Source organism: Euprymna scolopes, chromosome 25 (genome assembly GCF_053919585.1).
Source record: "Euprymna scolopes isolate OS-2025 chromosome 25, ASM5391958v1, whole genome shotgun sequence".
Lineage (NCBI taxonomy): Eukaryota > Metazoa > Mollusca > Cephalopoda > Sepiida > Sepiolidae > Euprymna > Euprymna scolopes.
Genome location: NC_136506.1, coordinates 87,045,256 through 87,064,500, shown reverse-complemented (window position 1 = coordinate 87,064,500; position 19,245 = coordinate 87,045,256). Strand labels below are relative to the sequence as shown.

Genomic DNA, 19,245 nt, shown 5'->3' with positions numbered 1-19,245 from the left:
TTTTGCCATGGACACATCGCATTTTTTTCACCTTCGTTTCCTTCTTCGTGGTACGGGTTCAAGCCTGCCTGCCTACTACTACTTTTTTTTTAAAAATTTATTTAACCTCTCGCCACCCCGACTGCCTACTGGGGGGGGGGCTTCCCTATTCGACACACCTGGGCCATGTCGGATACCCCCGCTAGTTTTGAATAAATCAGATGATTATTGTTGGCATTCATTTATTGATATCTTTCCAATTAGAATTTTTTCTAAAACACAATCGAGTACTTCTAAAGGTTACTAACATCCCTACTATTAAAAAATCTTGGCCTTTTGGTCAAGATCAAAGTGTAGTATCTGTTCCGACAGATACTGCAAGCTATGACTAGCTATGACTAGCAAAGACCAGATGTGGGGGCAACCCCACATGCCTGACCTTTAACCAGCTCCCATTTCCCACCTCTCGGGAGCTGGTCCCCTTTTTTCCTTCCCCCTCCCTTCACTCCTCACATTAAAAATTGGCCTTGTGCCTAATTTACTCGGTGGGGGAGCAAATAAATACCATCTGTTCCGACAGATACTGCAAGCTATGACTAGCTATGACTAGCAAAGACCAGATGTGGGGGCAACCCCACATGCCTGACCTTTAACCAGCTCCCATTTCCCACCTCTCGGGAGCTGGTCCCCTTTTTTCCTTCCCCCTCCCTTCACTCCTCACATTAAAAATTGGCCTTGTGCCTAATTTGCTCGGTGGGGGAGCAAATAAATACCATCTGTTCCGACAGATACTGCAAGCAATGACTAGCTATGACTAGCAAAGACCAGATGTGGGGGCAACCCCACATGCCTGACCTTTAACCAGCTCCCATTTCCCACCTCTCGGGAGCTGGTCCCCTTTTTTCCTTCCCCCTCCCTTCACTCCTCACATTAAAAATCGGCCTTGTGCCTAATTTGCTCGGTGGGGGAGCAAATAAATACCATCTGTTCCGACAGATACTGCAAGCAATGACTAGCTATGACTAGCAAAGCCTAGATGTGGGGGCAACCTCACATGCCTGACCTTTAACCAGCTCCCATTTCCCACCTCTCGGGAGCTGGTCCCCTTTTTCCCTTCCCCCTCCCTTCACTCCTCACATTAAAAATTGGCCTTGTGCCTAATTTGCTCGGTGGGGGAGCAAATAAATACCATCTGTTCCGACAGATACTGCAAGCTATGACTAGCTATGACAAGCAAAGACCAAATGTGGGGGCAACCCCACATGCCTGACCATTAACCAGCTCCCATTTCCCACCTCTCTGGAGCTGGTCCCCTTTTTCCCTTCCCCCTCCCTTCACTCCTCACATTAAAAATCGGCCTTGTGCCTAATTTGCTCGGTGGGGGAGCAAATAAATACCATCTGTTCCGACAGATGCTGCAAGCAATGACTAGCTATGACTAGCAAAGACCATATGTGGGGGTAGCCCCACATATCTGACCTTGGTCAATGTAGGGATCACCCTACAGACCCCAGTTACTAATCCAGCTCCCATTTCCCACCTCTCGGGAGCTGGACCCCCCCTTTTCCTCCCCCCCTCCCCCTCTCTCCACATTAAAAAACGGCCTTGTGCCTAATTTGCTCAGTGGGGAAGCAAATAAATCAACAAAGTGTAGTATCTGTTCTTCAGATGCTGCACTTTCATTTCTTGTTCTCTTTCGGTGGAGGAGCAGTTCTTCACGACTGAGACAATTTTTTATTTTTGTACCTTTTCTTCACGTTAAAAAACGACCCTGGTGTCTAACTCTGTCCCGTGGGGAGGCATAGTAAATAGGTACTAACATCCCTAAGTGAACGTGTTTGTCGAATTAACTGAATTTGAACTCTGCACACCCAGATTGTCCGTGAGTGTTGCTAACAACTTAGCCACCGTCACGTCCATGATGATTATTGATTATTAATTATTGAACATCATTATTTCAATTATTTCAGATAAATCAGATGATTGTTAGCATGTTTCCCTTTCGTCTGCTGATGATGAGCTTATTTTTTTTAATTTTTTTTTTTAAATTACTTCCTAACACTTTGGGAGGATATTCATTGTATCATAGTGGGATCTTTTAGGTAGGAAACGTTTTTGTACCCTATCTGAGAGAGAAAAAGACTTGTAGTTGGTACATCAGTTCACACATGGCAACTTTGTAGATAATTTCCCCCACTCTTTATCTGTGCCTAAACCTAAATGTAGATTCCATGAACAAAGCTTTTTTCTTAGAACTGCACACCTGTGGAACTTGTTATGTTTTCCTGCTTTCCAACTGACTACAATATGGTTGTCTTCGAGTCCAACATGAAGAAGTTCTTGATGAGCCGTTTCCTTTAAGTAATCCAATTTACCAAATTTCCACTACTAATGATTACTATGATATTGTCCTTTTGACTAGTGTACACTCTTTACCCCTTATCCTCAAGTGGCCCCCGGGCCTTGATAAGTGGTGACTCCTTTGTAAAAAAAAATATATATAAATTCACCTATCATACCTTTTTTAAAAGTTGGAATTGCCCGATCGTTGAAGACAAAATGCAAGCAAGGGGTGCTCAGTCTGTCAAGTCCAAAGTGGCTGAGCAGCGGCTTGGTTCCCACCAGTTTTGGCAAATAGCAAACAGTAAAGCAACTGGTCCCGATGGCATTCCTATTATAGTGCTGAAAAAACTTCAACCAGAACTAGCTTCCATACTTACAAAGCTGTTTAAGCGTTATCTTAAAGAGAATTTCTTCTTAACTCCTTGGAAAATCTCATCGGTATGCCTTGTATTTAAGAATTCAGGTGATTGGTCGTCTCCCTCTCCATACTGACCTATAAGTCTCCTGCGCATCATGAGTAAGTTACTTGAATCTGTGTTAAATAGAGAAGTAGTCAACCATCTCAGCAAAAATAACCTTCTTAGTAACATGCAATATGGTTTCCGTTCTGCTAGATCTACAGCAGATGTGTTTACGATTATTTCTCATAGGATTAGCAAAACTCTCAATGGAGGCTTCCTTTCTAGGGCAATTGCTCTTGACCTAGCAAAGGTCTTTGATAGGATACAGCATAAAGGTCTACTTCACAAGATCTCCAGCTATGGTATAGCTGGAAATGTCTTTTCAATTATTAAATCATTTCTCTCTGATAGGTTCATAAGAGTAGTGGTTGATGGGCAGAAATCAGGAGCTCATAGTATTAATGCTGGAGTCCCTCAGGGGTCCATCCTGGGCCCATCTCTTTTCCTGATCTACATTAATGATCTTCCAAATCACATCCTTAGATCCTTCGTAGACATTTTTGCTGATGATACTACCATCTATGGCAGCACATCAAAGGCCATAAACAACCAAGTTCTCTCTGATTCTCTCTCCTCTGATCTTGAGCATGTGGTACAATGGGGGGGAAAAAAGTGGCTGGTTACTTTTAATGCATCTAAAACCAAACTTCTATCTTGGCATCATCAATGTTCTGAACCCCATCTGGCATCAATTGAAATGAATGGCTCTCGTCTTGGGAAAGCTCCATGTTTTGACAAGCTTTTGGGCTTGACCTTTACTCCTGATCTAAAATGAAATACGTACATCAAATCCGTTGCCAAGGTTGCTGTAAAAATGATGGGATCCTTCTATTGATCCAGTAGATATCTACCTGCTGATGCAATTCTCTACCAATATAAGAGCCAGGTACGTCCAAGGATGGAGTATTGCTGTCACATCTGGGCAGGAGCTGCTAGAAAGACCTTGTCTTGTGTTGACAGTTCAGAATAGATTTCGTAGTCTAGTGGGGGATGCTCTTTTTTCTTCCCTGCAACTTCTTTTTCACAGAAGAGATGTTGCGAGCTTGTCTCTGTTTTATCGTTATTTTCATGGCAAGTGCTCATCTGAGCTCCAATCTATCGTCCCCACTCGCCAAACATTCACGAGAAACACTCGTTTGGCTGTAAACACTATCAATAATTTCTTTATATGTACCTAAACCTAAACGTAGATTCCATGAACAAAGTTTCTTTCTAAGAACTGTACACATGTGGAACTCTCTTCCATTTACCTGCTTTCCAGGTGACTACAATATGGCCATCATCAAGTCTAATGTAAACAAGTTCTTGATGAGCCGTTCCTCTTAAGTAATCCAATTTACCAAATTTACACTTCTAACGATTACTATGATATTGTCCTTTTGACCACTGTACATTCTTTAACCTTTATCCTCGAGTGGCCTCTGATCCTAGATAAGTAGTGATTCCTTTGTAAAAAAAAAAAAAAAAAAAAGAAAATTATACACACATATTATTATTATTTTTTCTTTCTAAACTTAATTGAACTTTTGACTCTTCTTGCAGCGGCCTATCTCACTCAAACAATTACTATGAAAGACCGACAGATTAAATTTGATATTTGGGACACAGCTGGCCAAGAGAGATACCATAGTCTGGCTCCAATGTACTACAGAGGTGCTCAGGCCGCTATTGTGGTATATGATTTAACAAAAAATGTAAGTACAGATTCATTTATGTCCAACATAACGGACCCAGTCTATATATGTGTGTGTACCTATCCATAAGTGTGTGTGTTTCTCTGTGTGTGTGTGTATATATGTTGTCATTTTATCTGTAAATATATCAAACTTCATAAATTGGTATAAATTAAAGGATATATTTCCCTATATATATAAGAACAAGTAGTTAATAAAACATGTTATAAAACACTTTGAAAAAGAGTTAAAAACATATTTAATTTTAAAAAAGAAAGCACAAAATAAGTGGATAGTCCTTAATCTGCGGAGTTTCGAAGACATACTTTCCTTCTCATCAGAGGGTAAGATTTAGCAAAATGCAGGATCGGTTTTGCTTGCAAAAGTATTTGATGAAACTACAAGTAAGTCATAGATCTTAGAAGTAAATATGTTTTTAACTCTTTTTCAAAGTGTTTTTTAACATGTTTTATTAACTACTTGTTCTTATTATAAGCTCTATTACCTATTTGGTTTTATCGAGCTTTTACATCTCGTTGAAATCACTTTATAAATATTAACTCCTCAATATTCATAATATACTTAAGTTCTGCCATCTTGGATTATTTTGGTAAACTTAACTGTAATACTTATTTCATTTTATATATATATATATATATATATAAAGCTGAATGTCTGTGTGTGTCTGGTCACGAATAGGCTCCTATATGGTTGACTATTTTAAAAAACTGATTACATATAATGATAGAAGATGTATCGAGACGCAAGAATGGGTATGTTTAATCTGGCAGAACAGTGGTTCATTAAAATTGTGGGGTCTGCGTTCGCGCTTGGTCCACAAAGTATGGAAATAAAAAATTTTTAAATTAAAAAAAAAAAAAAAACGTTTACAAGTATTTTTGATATAGATAAGAGTACTTTGATAAGTATGTTTTAATTTAAATAGGGATGGTATAATAAAATTGTGGGGTCTGCATTCGTGCCTGGCCTCCATAGAATGGAAAGAGGCACAAACTTTAATAAAGACTTTTCATATCTATCTGCGTAAGTATACTTTGATAATTATGTTTCAGTTTGAAGAAATATGATATAATAAAATTATGGGGTGTTCGTTCATGCCTGACCTCCATAGAATGGAAATATGTCATAAAGTTTAACAAGGTTTTTTTAATATAGACCCACAGAATATTGTGATAAGTGTTTCAATGTGAACAGGTATGGTATAATAAATTATGGGGTTTATCTATTTTATTTTTACTTTCATCATATTTTGCTTTGGTTTTGATACCCCCAAATTCGAAGCTATCTCTTTACAACCCTTCCTTTTCATAACCTATCATACTTTCATAAATCAGAGTCCATTTTCTGTAGGCTGTTTTTGAACCCAGTCAACAACGGGTACTTTTGCTAGTATATATATATATATATACATATATAAATGGTTGTATCGATTAGTTTTCTAGATGTAAATCCAATAAAACTTGCGTGATTATGAAAGAGTGCTCAACGCAGGACAGAGCTGGTATATAGTTTGTATATTATACAAACATTATTGGTTACATATGTGCATACATGTTTCAGCGGAGTCCCAATTCAAGGATAACCCTTCATCAAACCAATTCTTTTTTGGTCTGATGAAGTGTTATCCTTGAATTGGGACTCCGCTGAAACATGTATGCACATATGTAACAAATAATGTTTGTATAATAAACAGACTAATGTACATATAGTTTGTTTAATAAACGTGTTTATACCTGCAAAAATCCACTGTTTCCGGAAGGTGTTAACAGAGGTAATGGAAAGTATATCCGAAAATAGGTTATGACTTTTAATATATTTTGGATTTTTTTTTTTTTTCTTTAAGTTATTTGCCCGGGCAACCCTGGGTAAATACAACTGACAAGATGACTTCAAATAAATGAAATGAATAAAAATATTGCACGACACACTTTCTCAATACCCACCCCCATTCCTACCCCACCCTGTCCACTCTTATCACTTCAGACTTTATTCCTGTTGAAGGAGGTCCACATTGTCACGCACTTGGACAAGCAATAACAAAAATACAAAATTAAAAAAAAAAACGTATGTGGAAATAAATCTTATTTATATGAACCTGAAGTTAGTTTTGAATTTGAATCCATGTCGTAAAAATAAATGGATAATTATCTCTGTCTCTACTTTATATACATAGCGGCGTTGCCCGGTCATAAAATGCATATAAATATTATATTTTAATTAATGCAAATTTCTCATCTATAATATAAAAACGAAAGTGTGTGTGTGTGTGTGTGTGTACTTTTTGTGTATGTCTGCCAAAGGCTTTTTTGGGGAGGCCATTCGGTGGGGCAGTGGGGGTGGGGTTCACTGTTTCTTAGAACTTTTTCTATACTCCCTAGATTATAATATGTCCAATTTACGAAAGGAAGTCGTCTGTATCTTTTATTTTAGCGACTTCTATGTTACAAAATTCGTGCTGTGATTTCATTTTCTCTACTTCTATGGCGTGATGTGTGACCTAGAAAACCACACGTTCACGTTCGTTTAACCACCTGCTTTTTTAAATGTTTAATTTCAACTGTTCTCAATTCCCTGCCCTCGTAGCATTGTGGTAAGTTATCAGACTATTCATCTCAAGGCTTTGGGTTCGAGCCTACCTCCCTACCAAAACATTTTCTTTTTCTTTTACACCTTCAAAACGCCCAGGCAATGTCGGGCCATGCCGGGCATCCCTGCTATTTTATAATATAAACGGCAAACGTTTGTGTGTATGCATGTCTGCTAAAAACTTTTGACAGATGCGTCGGAACGTGAGGAAACCGGTATCGTTTTAAAACTTGAACTTTCAGATGACAAATATCGAAAAATTAGCAAAAAACATTAATTCCCTTGTCTTAAACTGGGCAGTTTTCTACAAGGAGGGGTTGCTTTTTTCGCCGATATTTTCACAAATCATCCCTTCTTTTCAATTGACTAGCCTTAATTTTGACGTTCCCCACTTCCGGTTTTGTGATGGAGGCAATGGAACAGATGTCACTTTTTTTTCACATTCTTTTCCTCTTTCGCGTTACGAGTTCAAGCCTGCCTGCCTACTACCACTTTTTTTTTTTTTTTTTTTGCAAATGCCGTAGATATTAAATGTAACATAAAATTCCTTTAAAAAAAAAATAAGGTAAAAAAAAAATGGAAAGAAACTGAAACGTGCATGCGAGTATTATGTTTTTTTTCTAAACAAGTTCACTTCTTGTAAGTAAAAAAAAAAAAAAAAAAAAAAAAATGTTACATAAAAAGGGCTGTCCCCTTTTCATGTAAGTATTGTCCATTTATATTATAAGAACTTGTGAAAATAATCATCTCAAAAATAGGTAAGAAATATATGTGTCAATGTTTATAGAAACACTGCCATTCACAGAACTGTCAAACGTAAATGCCAAACGCACTATCTCTCAGTCTATCTATCAATATATCATGAATCTCCTCTTATTGAATTACATGCTTGGCTCTCCTGTATTAGCCTGTACCCTGTCTCTTTATATATAAGACTGTCTCTTTCTCATAATATGTCTCCTCATATATACAGAACTGTCTCTCTTTATATATACACGATATATCTGCACACAACATGAACCTCTAAGACTCCCTATTAAAAAACTCTACTAACAACAACAATACACACGTCTCTTCAAAAGAAATAACACTCCTACGTAACAAAAATACTCGACCTGAGATCAACAGCCAAAACCTAAAGACAGTGAGTCAAGTACGATAACCATTACACCAGCTTGACACAATTGACACAATCTGAAAAGTGTTTTCTATGCCTACTTATTCTTAACATAAAGAGGCTGTTATTTTTTCCGGTTGCAAATGCATATTCTTGAAACAGTTGACAAACAGATAAAAACCCAACGACCCCCACATACCAATATTTTTTTATTTTGAACCCTTAATAGCCATTTTTGCCAGGTAGAAATGAATTAAAATGTCTTTCACATATCTGAATTTCCTATGTACTTAATTTCAAGTCTGTAGATTAAAACCTTGTTGAGTATGTAGGTTGAGAAGTGTCCTCACACACACACATTCTCATATATATATATATATATATATATATATATATATATATATGATTTGATTTTGTTGTTTTCCAGAGGTTAAGTAACCAATGGAGTGTAACGAAGTTAATACAAGAGTGCTCAATACCAAAGTAGAGCAAGATATATTCTTTATTTGTTCTTACATAAGCAGTAATATATATGAGCATGTCATGAGCATTTTTCGGTCAGCTAGTTACCAGTAACTAGAGACCTTTGAATAATACTAGGTTCAGTGCCGTTATTAATTCTTGAAGTATATATATTTTTTTTAGTTTCAACATATTAAAGAAGAAAAAGTGACAACAAACAGAAATTAAAATACACTTCTAAAATACTAGCAGTTCAGCCCGGCTTTGCTCAGGCCCTATGTACTGTTCATAACTTTATGTGCATAAATATATATATATATATATATATATATATATATATATATATATATATATATATATTAAAAGTCTAACTCATGTCCAGGTAACCTACATCTAAAATTTCAAGTGTTTAGACCCAAAATTTGGTGGAGGAGTTTGATAGAGTCTGCAAAGGTCAATGCTCCCCCTGTGTATTAAATAAAGGGTTCTGTTTGAAACTTTTTGCAGATTTCTGAGTTCGACAGAAAGATTTGCAATTTTGACAAGATGTACCTGAAGAAAGTCAAAGGTTACATTGATCGAAGCGTCGTGAAAATAACACTGAAAGTGAGAATAGTAGTCCGAAGAATTCAAATAATATAAATTAATCCTCATCTGAAAAGTTTAGAAACGTGTTTACTTAATTCCGAAAAGTTTAGAAACACGTTTACTTAATTCCGAAATGTTCAGAAACGCGTTTACTTAAGTCTGAAATGTTCAGAAACGCGTTTACTTAATTCCGAAATGTTCAGAAACGCATTTACTTAATTTGGAAAAGTTCAGAAACGCGTTTACTTAATTCTGAAAAATTAAGAAATATGTTTACTTAATTCTGAAAAATTCAGAAATATGTTTACTTAATTCCGAAAAGTTAGTAAAAGTTTATAAAGATTCATAATGATTATGAAAGCAGGACAAGGAAAAGATATAAAAGGATATGGTAAAAAAAAAATCCATTGAAAAAGAAGGTAAAATCCAGGAAGAAACAGGATAAATCCAAATAATCCATTGATAATCCATAAGAACGTGAAACGGAATTACAGATGTCCAGGGAAAATTAATGCTCCCAGAAAATGGAGAAGTAAAATTCAAGATTTTTATTAGTCATTCTAAATTGTCATCTCAAATCTATTTTGATTTAGGACACATTTGTTAGAGCTCAACGATGGGTGAAAGAGCTACGACAGCAAGCCAACCCGAATGTGTTGATCGTACTGGCAGGGAACAAAGCAGATATGGCTGCAGAAGCAAGGGACGTAACTGTTGAGGTAAGATCTTAACATGAATCAGATGCAGACATGAAAATTTCAAAAGGTTTTCAGAGTGATTTTCATTAATATTAATACACCCAACCATTTTGCTTGACTAAAGGCTGACCAAAAACCAAGCAAAAATAAACATGCTTTTGCATGATATTAATTTTCATAATAATATGATGTCATAGCACGTTTAGTTTTCCTTGATATATGCTATACTTTAGGGTAATTTTATAGCAAGCCCCATTCTCCCCAATGGTTTACTTCTACTTGTGCAGCCGCCATCGCACAAAGGCAGCATGCATACCGCAGATTTAACCGACATAAGTCCAGTTCAAACAGGCAGAAGTATATAGAAGCCAGAAGTAACTGTAAGAAAGAAATAGCGACAGCTAAGAGAGAATTTATTGAAACCCCCAAAAAACGCATCGAAGCACAGAAATTAGGAACCCGCGACTTCTGGAAAATCTACAACAGTAACAATAAGGGGCAATCAACAATCCTCCCACTATCCAACAATCATGAGGTTGTTTGCTCTGCAACTGAGAAGGCTTACATGCTTGTCAGTCGGTTTACCTCCAACTCCACACTGGACACTGCCAACCACCCCCTCCCTGACTTTCCTTTGCGGACAGACGCCACACTAGATGATCTGAAAATCACCCCTTCTCAGGTGCATGCTATCATAAGAAATCTTGACACTGCAAAAGCATGTGGACCTAATCTCATCTCAGCTGTGCTATTAAAAAAGTGCTCCGCCGAAAGAGCTCCAGTTCTCTCCAAACTTTACAACAAATGCCTTAATGAATCTTGTTTTCCTGCCTGCTGGAAAACTGCTTCTGTAGTACCAGTTTTCAAGAATTCTGGCAAAAGAACTGACCCAGTAAATTATCGCCCCATTAGCCTCCTCCCACTTTTCGCCAAAATATTTGAGACAATAATTAACCAAGCTCTAGTCCATCACCTTACAGATGCTAAACTTCTGACTAACCAAATAAGAGAAAAATCCAGGTTGCCCTAATATTCATAAATGACCTCCCTGACAAAATTGCCTGTGAGATGGGTATATATGCTGACGACACCACACTCTATAACAGACACGACAGGAAAACAAATAAACACATATCTAAAGAAATGGCAGAAGCACTAGAGGATGACCTCCGATCTGTAGTGGAATGGGGACATAAATGGATGGTCACATTCAATGCTGCCAAGACTAAACTCATTTCCTTCAATAATTACAAGAAACCTTCACTACCACCAATAACAATGGCCAATGAGCCTTTATCTGAAAGTACATCCTTTAGACTCCTCGGCCTAACGCTATCAGGAAACATGAGTTGGAACAATTACATCGAGATTATCGCCAAGACGTTGCGAAGAAGGTAGGTTCTCTCTACCGTGCTAGAAAGATACTAACGCCCGAAAGTATCCTATACCTCTATAAGGCCACCATTCGCCCATGTATGGAGTATTGTTGTCATATTTGAGCTGGTGCATCTACCATTAGTCTCTCGCTCCTAGACAAGGTTCAAAAGAGAGTCACCAATCTGATAGGTCCTGAACTGTCATCTAAGCTTCAGACTCTGTCCCATCGACGAAATGTCGCATCCATCTGCCTGTTCTACAAGTACTTTAACAGTGAATGCTCTGACGAACTGCAAGCACTTGTACCCCCTCGACGTAAATACCCCCGACAAGCAGCAAAATCCCACCCCTTCACAGTTGAGATCCCTAGATGTAAAAGAGCCTTCTACTCTAGTAGTTTCTTTCCCAGAACCGCTAGACTTTGGAACTCCCTTCCTGCTTCCCCAACTGTACTGACATGCAGAAGTTCAAGTGTAACATGAACCGACATCTTGCTGGCCAACTCCCTACATAATACCCCTGTAGCTTATGTCCCTGATAGTAGCCCCTACATCGAAGTGGCGATGTGCCTTGTTTGGGGTGAAAATGTTATAAAAAAAAAAAAATTAAAAACAAAAAATATTATATTTCTCTTTGTCTGTCTGTCCATTCCACTTTTTTTTTTTTTTTTTCTGGAAACTACTGGACCAATCTGGTTGAAATTTTATATGCACCTTTATTCTGATAAGGTGCAGTGAACTAAGTATCATGGTGTCCGTTTGATGCGGAGTTAGGGGTTGATAGAGTATTTAATACAAAAAAGAGTACAAAATCAGGGTTTGAAAAGTCCTTGAATTTTGACTTTTGCCTTGGAAAGGCCTTATTTCTATTATTACCTTGAAAATCCTTGAAAATATAGAAAATGTCTTGTAAAACCGTATTCTTTATGTCCAGTAAAAATGTATGTCGAAATATTAGAAATAAAATCAAAGTAAATATTATTAAATTATTTATTAAGTATTAATAAAAACTACTATTAAAATGTTTTTAAATATTGAAAATAAAATTGAAATATATTAAAATTGAGGCTTTTGTACAGTTTAACCAATACATTAAAAAATGAAAATATCGAAAAAAAAAAAAAAAAAAAAAAAAAAAAAAAAGTTTATATTGTACGTATCTGTTTTGAACTGATGATTTCCGAAAAAAATTTCACTTTAATTTGATTGATTGTTTTTTTTATTTTTATTTTATTTTTTTTACAGCGGAAAAAAACGTTTTTATGACAGCGTGTTGAACGTAGACATGTTTTAATTTTTTCAATTTTTGTTTGGATTTTTAGAACACGCCATGGGGAGATAACTCAGTTTAAAGTGTCGACACTCCATCCCCATCTTTAATACTAGCTTTTCTTCCTAAAAATCGAACCTTTTGCTTGGTATCATAACAAATTGTTTTTTCGCTGTAAAAAAAAGCAAAACTACTTGATGAAATTAAGTGAAATTTTTTTCGGAGAACTTCATTCCATAACGGATGCATACAATTTAAACTTTTTTCGATATTTTCATTTTTTTAATGTCTTGATTAAACTGTACAAGTACCAAAATTGAAATGTCATTATTTATTTATTTTTTTTTTTTCTTGTGGATGAAAGAGTTACGTCCCTTTATCATGAAATTATCTGATGTTTCCCAGATAATAACATTGGGTAGTTTTGTTTGTATATCCTAACCCTAACTCTTGTATTCACAATACCAGAAATTCAAAATTTAAAAGTAAAACACAGCGTGGATCAATCTACAATGGATCAATCTACAATGGAGAAAATAGCATTTAATCGCGCTTGGTTGGCCAAATATAAGTGGGTCAGGGAATGTAAATATGATTGTCAACAGGCATATTGTTTTATATGCGAATGAAAATGACTTTTTCTGTTATCAATTAAGTTTTTTTAGTTTATTATATCATTGTTTTTATATCTAATTTTGTTTTGAAAACTTGAATTTTGTCTGGAGAAGGCTTTGGAAAGCTTTGAAAATTCTTGAAAATGGACATTTAAAATCTGTATGAGCCCTGTATATTCAACTATCAATTTGGCATAAAACAATTATTTTAAGTCAATGGGCTATAACTTATATGTTTTTAATGGCTAAAAATTCTAATTTTATACGTTTTTAGTGGCTAAAAAAGTTACTTTTATACATTTTAATGGCTAAAAAATCTCATTTTGTGCATTTTTAATGGCTAAAAAACTAATTTTATACGTTTTTAGTGGCTAAAAAATCTATTATAATAAAACTAGCAGGACCTGTGGAAATTCGACAGCAGATTTTCATATGGTAATATATGTAATATATATGGTCACATTCTGTGGATGTTCAGCGTAAATGAAAATCCTAGGAATGCAGTTGATTGTTAATTCTTTTAGAAATAACTGGACATTAAATATGTCAGTTAAAAAAAAAAATGGACAATGCGTGTTTATAATGATTAAAAATAGGTTAGATATTGAACAATTAAAATTGGGAATTCTTTGTTTGCCAAAAGTGTGCTTGGACAGACATATGTAAAATCAACATGGTAAAATCATGTTGGTTAACATCACACCTCTGATGTCACAAACAAAGGAGATTCTCAATATATTGAGGTGGGGTTCAAAGTTAGGATCAGATAATCAGAGAGTCACACTCACAGCCAGAGAGAGAGAGGGTCAGAAAGTGAAGCTGATGCCCTTAGAGGCAAAGGATAGAAGAGTAGGCCATGTAGTCGAAAAGGCTTGGATTTCCGATATCATCAATCGGCCGAGTAATGAATAAAGAAATCATCTAATATTTTGTAACTGTTTGTCTTGGTGTCGTCATTACAACCGAAAGGTAAATGTTTTGTATATTCATCTATAAATGAACTTTGTATAATCCCTTCTAAATAATGTACCTCCTCCTCCATAAGTGAAGTATCCCCCCCCCTCTGATGTAAAAGAACTGTATTACACATTCCTTCAATAATGATTTTGCATCTCTCTCAGCTTTGTTATAAATGTCTCGGATATAAAGTAATAACCACAAAACTTCTTACAAAATTTGTCCTGGAGGAGGGGGGGGGGGTTAAAAAAAAGTTTTGGTTGGTAAGTAGGAAGGATCGAACCTGAAGCCTTGAGGCGAAGTTGGAAAATAAAGTGTGAAAAAAAACATGACACGTTAACCGCTCAGCCAGCAAGAAATAGTAACTGAAACATGTTTGAATTTATTTAAGTATTAAGAATTGGCAGGTGCCCGCACTTAATGACTTAATGAGGTCAAATATTAGTAGCGGAGTTAACTTTCACTGCAGGGCAGTTTTTTATTTACTGTGGGGTAGTTTTTTTTTTTTTTTTTTTTTTCCCCCAAGATGTTGGGGGAAAACCAGCTCCCCATAAAGTCGCCCCAATATGTACCTGCTACACAACATCTGGAGGTGCACTGCAACTCCCTACAAGTGCACGTACATGTATGCATGTGTATGAAGGGAGAAGAGTGGGCATCAGGTCGAGTTAGGGGAAATTTCAGAAAGCGTGAGGGTTAAAAAGACACAATGTCATGACGAGTAACAACTAATGCTGGTAGCAATTCTGAACATGAAAAAATATTTCTGAAAGTCATGGGAGCTGTACTTTGTAGTCATGTCTGCATGTGTTAGACACATGGACATCAAAGAGGTACGCTGGCTTGTTGATGAGGTAGTTAATAATTTTGCTGATGTTTACCGTGGGAGTTTCTGGACATCCTAGCTTAAAAGAATCCAAGAAAAGCATTTAGAGTACGGCAGGTGTCTGATGGAGAGTATCCACTTCGTTGCATATCTCTGAACAGGATCCAGGTGGCCAACTTAATAATGGTTAGCCTAGAAAAAGTCTATACCTTCCTAGCATGACTAAAAATGTCCTCCAAATCGACAAAAAATTGCACTTTTTTTTTTTTACAAATATTTTTAAAAAATACATTAATATTAAAAATGGTTTAATGTTATTTTTTGTTATATATTGCTAAATGGGAAATTATTTACATTTAAAATCCAGTTAGCATTATGCAGGTAAAATTGAAAAAAAAAGACATGCTTTAAATGTGTCCGCATTATTTGAATAAGCTAAACTAAAACAAAATAGCCACTGAATTTGACCTGATGTCGTGTTTATCTAAAAATGAAAATTGGATTGTAACTCGAAATGATTCCTCATTTAATAATATTGACCAGTAATAATATAAATTAATAATATTTAACACAAACAACGACATAACATCAGTTTTAATGCCTGAACTGATTTTTTCTCGCGTTCTCTAACGGTGGTCTTTGAACATTTATCTGTTTGTTGTTTTTTTAATTAAAGTAGAAATAATCACAAAGGGAGGCAACTCTTGTTTTATTTATTAGTTTTTTTGCTTAACATGTAGAAATGTTTAATATTTTCTTTTGGTTTCAGGAAGCCAGGATTTATGCTCAAGAACAAAAATTGATGTATGTGGAAACTTCAGCCAAATCTGGATTATGCGTCTCGGATATTTTTCTAGCTTTAGGTAAGAACATAGATTTAGATTTCTATTTAGCGTGAAGTATTCCTAAGTGAGACGCAGATAGTAATCCATCTTGCATATCGATGTTTGATTTTGACTGGCCTATTTTTTTTAATTTTTTAAAAATTTAATTCGACTATGTTATTTCACTTCAGTTTTTTTTTTCTGAAAATATTTATTTTCGACTAAGAAAATTTTTAAAGTGGTGATACTTTACTTATTGAAAATCAGAGATAAAATCTGTTTATTTACTTTTATGACTTTTTAAAAATTTCTAATTACGTTTGATGATTCACAGTTGTTTGTTTGATTTAATTTTTACACATTTTTTTTGCTAAAAAATATTGCTTTTAAATATAATAAATAAGAATATTCTTCCTTTTTTTTTAATAAAAATGTTTAGTTACATCTTTTTTTCAAATTACGTTCCTTTAATCTATGTGAAAATTATATATATTTGAAAAATAAGTTTATGAATATTTTCATTTATTATATCAAAAAACAAATTTCTTTTAAAAAAACTTGTGCATTAATGAAACAGATAAGACATGCAGGAAACATAATTGGATGAAACACATATTTATTTTTTTAAAAAATCAGTTTACGAATATTTTTATTTATTATATTTAAAGACAATTTTGAAATTAAACGAACAAAATATCGTATAACATAATACATAATTTGAAAAATAGAAAATCAGCTTACAAATATTCTCATTTATTATATTAAAAAACAATAATTTTTATCCAAAAATTGTGCCAAAATAAAACAAACAAGAAACCATGGAATGTAATTGGGTGAAATAAATATTTATTATTTTAAAAAAAAAAAACCCTCAGTTTACGAATATTCTTATATTAGCATTGGGACAATTAATCAAAATCGGGAATCGCAAAAAATCGGAATATTTGAGGGTACCAGAATCAGAATTGGAAAAATTTGTACCGATTTTTCGATGCCAAAACGATTCTTTTTGTTTCCTTTTTTTTTTTTTTGTTGGTAATAATGATAAAATAATAAATATTTGATTTAAAACCACCAGTGAAGCTAAAATCGATAGATCATCCCGACAAGTATATTTTTACATTTAGGAAAATATCTGCACATCTAACATGTTTTTTTTTTTATGGTAATTGGAGAAAAAATAGAACTATATACTTAAATATTTAGAGATTTATAAAGAATCAGAATCAGGAATTTAGTACGAAATCAGTAATTGTATCGGAATCAGGGAAAATATTGGAATCGTCCCATCACTAATATATTTTTTTTCTTTTTTCTTTCAGCCGAAAAAATCTGCATGGCTCCTCCAAAACCAGCAGGGAATCGTAGTTCATCTCGTGTTGATATAAAAGAACAAAGAAATCCAGAAGAAAAGAAGTCTGGTTGTTGTTGAGTTTCTTTATCATTTTGACTTTGTGCAATTACAAAAATAAAAAATTTCCGACAGATGCATACGATGCATTCGCCATCCTCTAAACTTTTTGTTATTTAATTTTTCAGGATAATATTACTCTGGCTATTATCAATTAAACACCATTTTCCGCATCATTTTATTTTATTTTTTATCAAATTTTTCCATTTTTTTAGATATTTTTTTTTTTTTTCATTTACTTTGCTATATAATTTTAATGTAAGATTATTCATTTGGGTTGATATCTTGCAAGCACTTTGTCACCGGTTTCTAATATTTGAAAAAACAAAACTAAAAAATGCAAAAAAAAAAACAAATGTCTGAGTATTATATCAAGGCAATCATGCAGTATGGTTAACAACTGACATAAAAAAAAAACAATTAAAATATACAACAAAAAACTTTTACCAAACAAATTCGAATTTAATTTTCAACCGACTTACATAGTTTTAACCTTCTGAAAGTGTTTTAAAGTTTTTGCTTTTTGTTCAGAATCCCCCCCCCCATATTAAAAAACAAACATAAAGAAAAATCTGTCTGATGTATGTACCCATAAAATGAAAATGTCATATTCCAAAATCCATGTAAATTGATCAAGTAGTTTTAATATATTTATAAAGAAAATCATTTTTAAGCGATTAATGTGAATTCGTGCACATTAGAACATAAATCTTGCACGTTTGAATTATTGTTGAGTTATCTTCCTTGTTTATTTTTTTTCTTTTTTAACTGTTTTCAAAATGGCGTACAAGATGGCCACTCTTCAGTTACTCAAAATTTATATGATTTTTGGAATATGATATTTTTCACAGCTATGTACATCATGCAGATTTTTCTTTTATTTTTTTTTTTTAATATGGAGAAATTCTGGGCAAGACCAAATTTTTCATTGTTTTTTTTTTTTTTTTTTTTTTTTTTTTCAATATAAGATTGTGTCTATATCGATTTTTCGGATATAGTCAGAATCTCATGTGGACCGCTCATCTGTTATTTTTGTTGTAATTCCTTAAAAAACAATCCAAAAACATTACTTATCTTACCATCTGTTTAACACCTCTCCTTCAACTTTAAGTTAGGGTTTGGTAATTTTTTATTTATTTATTTTCTAATTCGAAATTAAGAATCATCTCCAAAAGAATTGACTGTCATCTTGATTGACTCATTTTCGGCCAAGTGAAAGTAATGATAACAGATTCAGAGATAGTAAATCTTACAATCAGTTTCAACACTTTAAAACTATACAGGTTGGTAGAAAATTAAACCTTTACGTGTTTGATAAGTTATTTGTTGTATATTTTGTTCATTCTCGGTTGTTAACTTCAGATCATTATAAAATGAATATACTTTTTACGTTTCAGTTTAATAAGGTATTTTTTTTTTTTTTTTTTTTTTTTTAAATCCTGCTTGAAAATTCCAAAAAGTTGTTTTTAAACGGGATATTTTTGACTAAAAAAAAAACAGTAAAGGAATCATATAAACATACATGAAAACCTGAACCCCATGCTAAAAGTTTAACATTTTCTTTTCCAATTTTTTAAAATTCCGAAAAAGAGCACGATATTAAAAAAAAAAAAAATATTAGGAGTGGGTGGACGTCGTGTACGTTTGCCAAATTGTCTTGTATATTCAGTTTTCTGGAATTAAAAAAAAGAAAAAGATATATAAATAAAAGCCGAATGAACATTTTAAACATTTTTTTTTTTTTTTTTTTTTTCATTTTTTCAAATTTGGCCAGAATATAAGCTTGTAAAAATAAATATTTCAAATAAATGATTATCTCCCTTACGACGAGTTTATTATGAGTTATCGCCCTTGTACAGGGTGAGTCACGGGAAACGAGTGTTTTTAGGAAAACAAGACTACGCGATAGCATGATGGCAATAAACTGAAAAGAAGAGCAATTCAAAACCAATAACTAAAAAAACATTTAACGTAAAAGATAAACAAATAACAACAAACTAAAAGACATCTTAAGCAGGTTTAAAGACTACCTTCCTCAC

At 34.1% G+C, this 19,245-nt stretch overlaps 1 protein-coding gene across 3 annotated transcripts in view; it reads left to right on the top strand.

Annotated features, from left to right (window-relative positions):
* Window positions 1–19,030, top strand: part of LOC145247489 (ras-related protein Rab-5C-like) — a 99,329-nt gene extending 80,299 nt beyond the window's left edge. For all 3 annotated transcript variants that reach the window (XM_080109300.1, XM_080109302.1, XM_080109301.1), the window contains exons 3-6: window positions 4,326–4,477; window positions 9,824–9,949; window positions 15,741–15,834; window positions 17,118–19,030. In XM_080109300.1, the coding sequence (XP_079965426.1) occupies window positions 4,326–4,477; window positions 9,824–9,949; window positions 15,741–15,834; window positions 17,118–17,227 (482 nt within the window). In that variant the 3' untranslated portion in view covers window positions 17,228–19,030. The remainder of the gene's footprint in view (window positions 1–4,325; window positions 4,478–9,823; window positions 9,950–15,740; window positions 15,835–17,117) is intronic.
* Window positions 19,031–19,245: the final 215 nt, after the last annotated feature.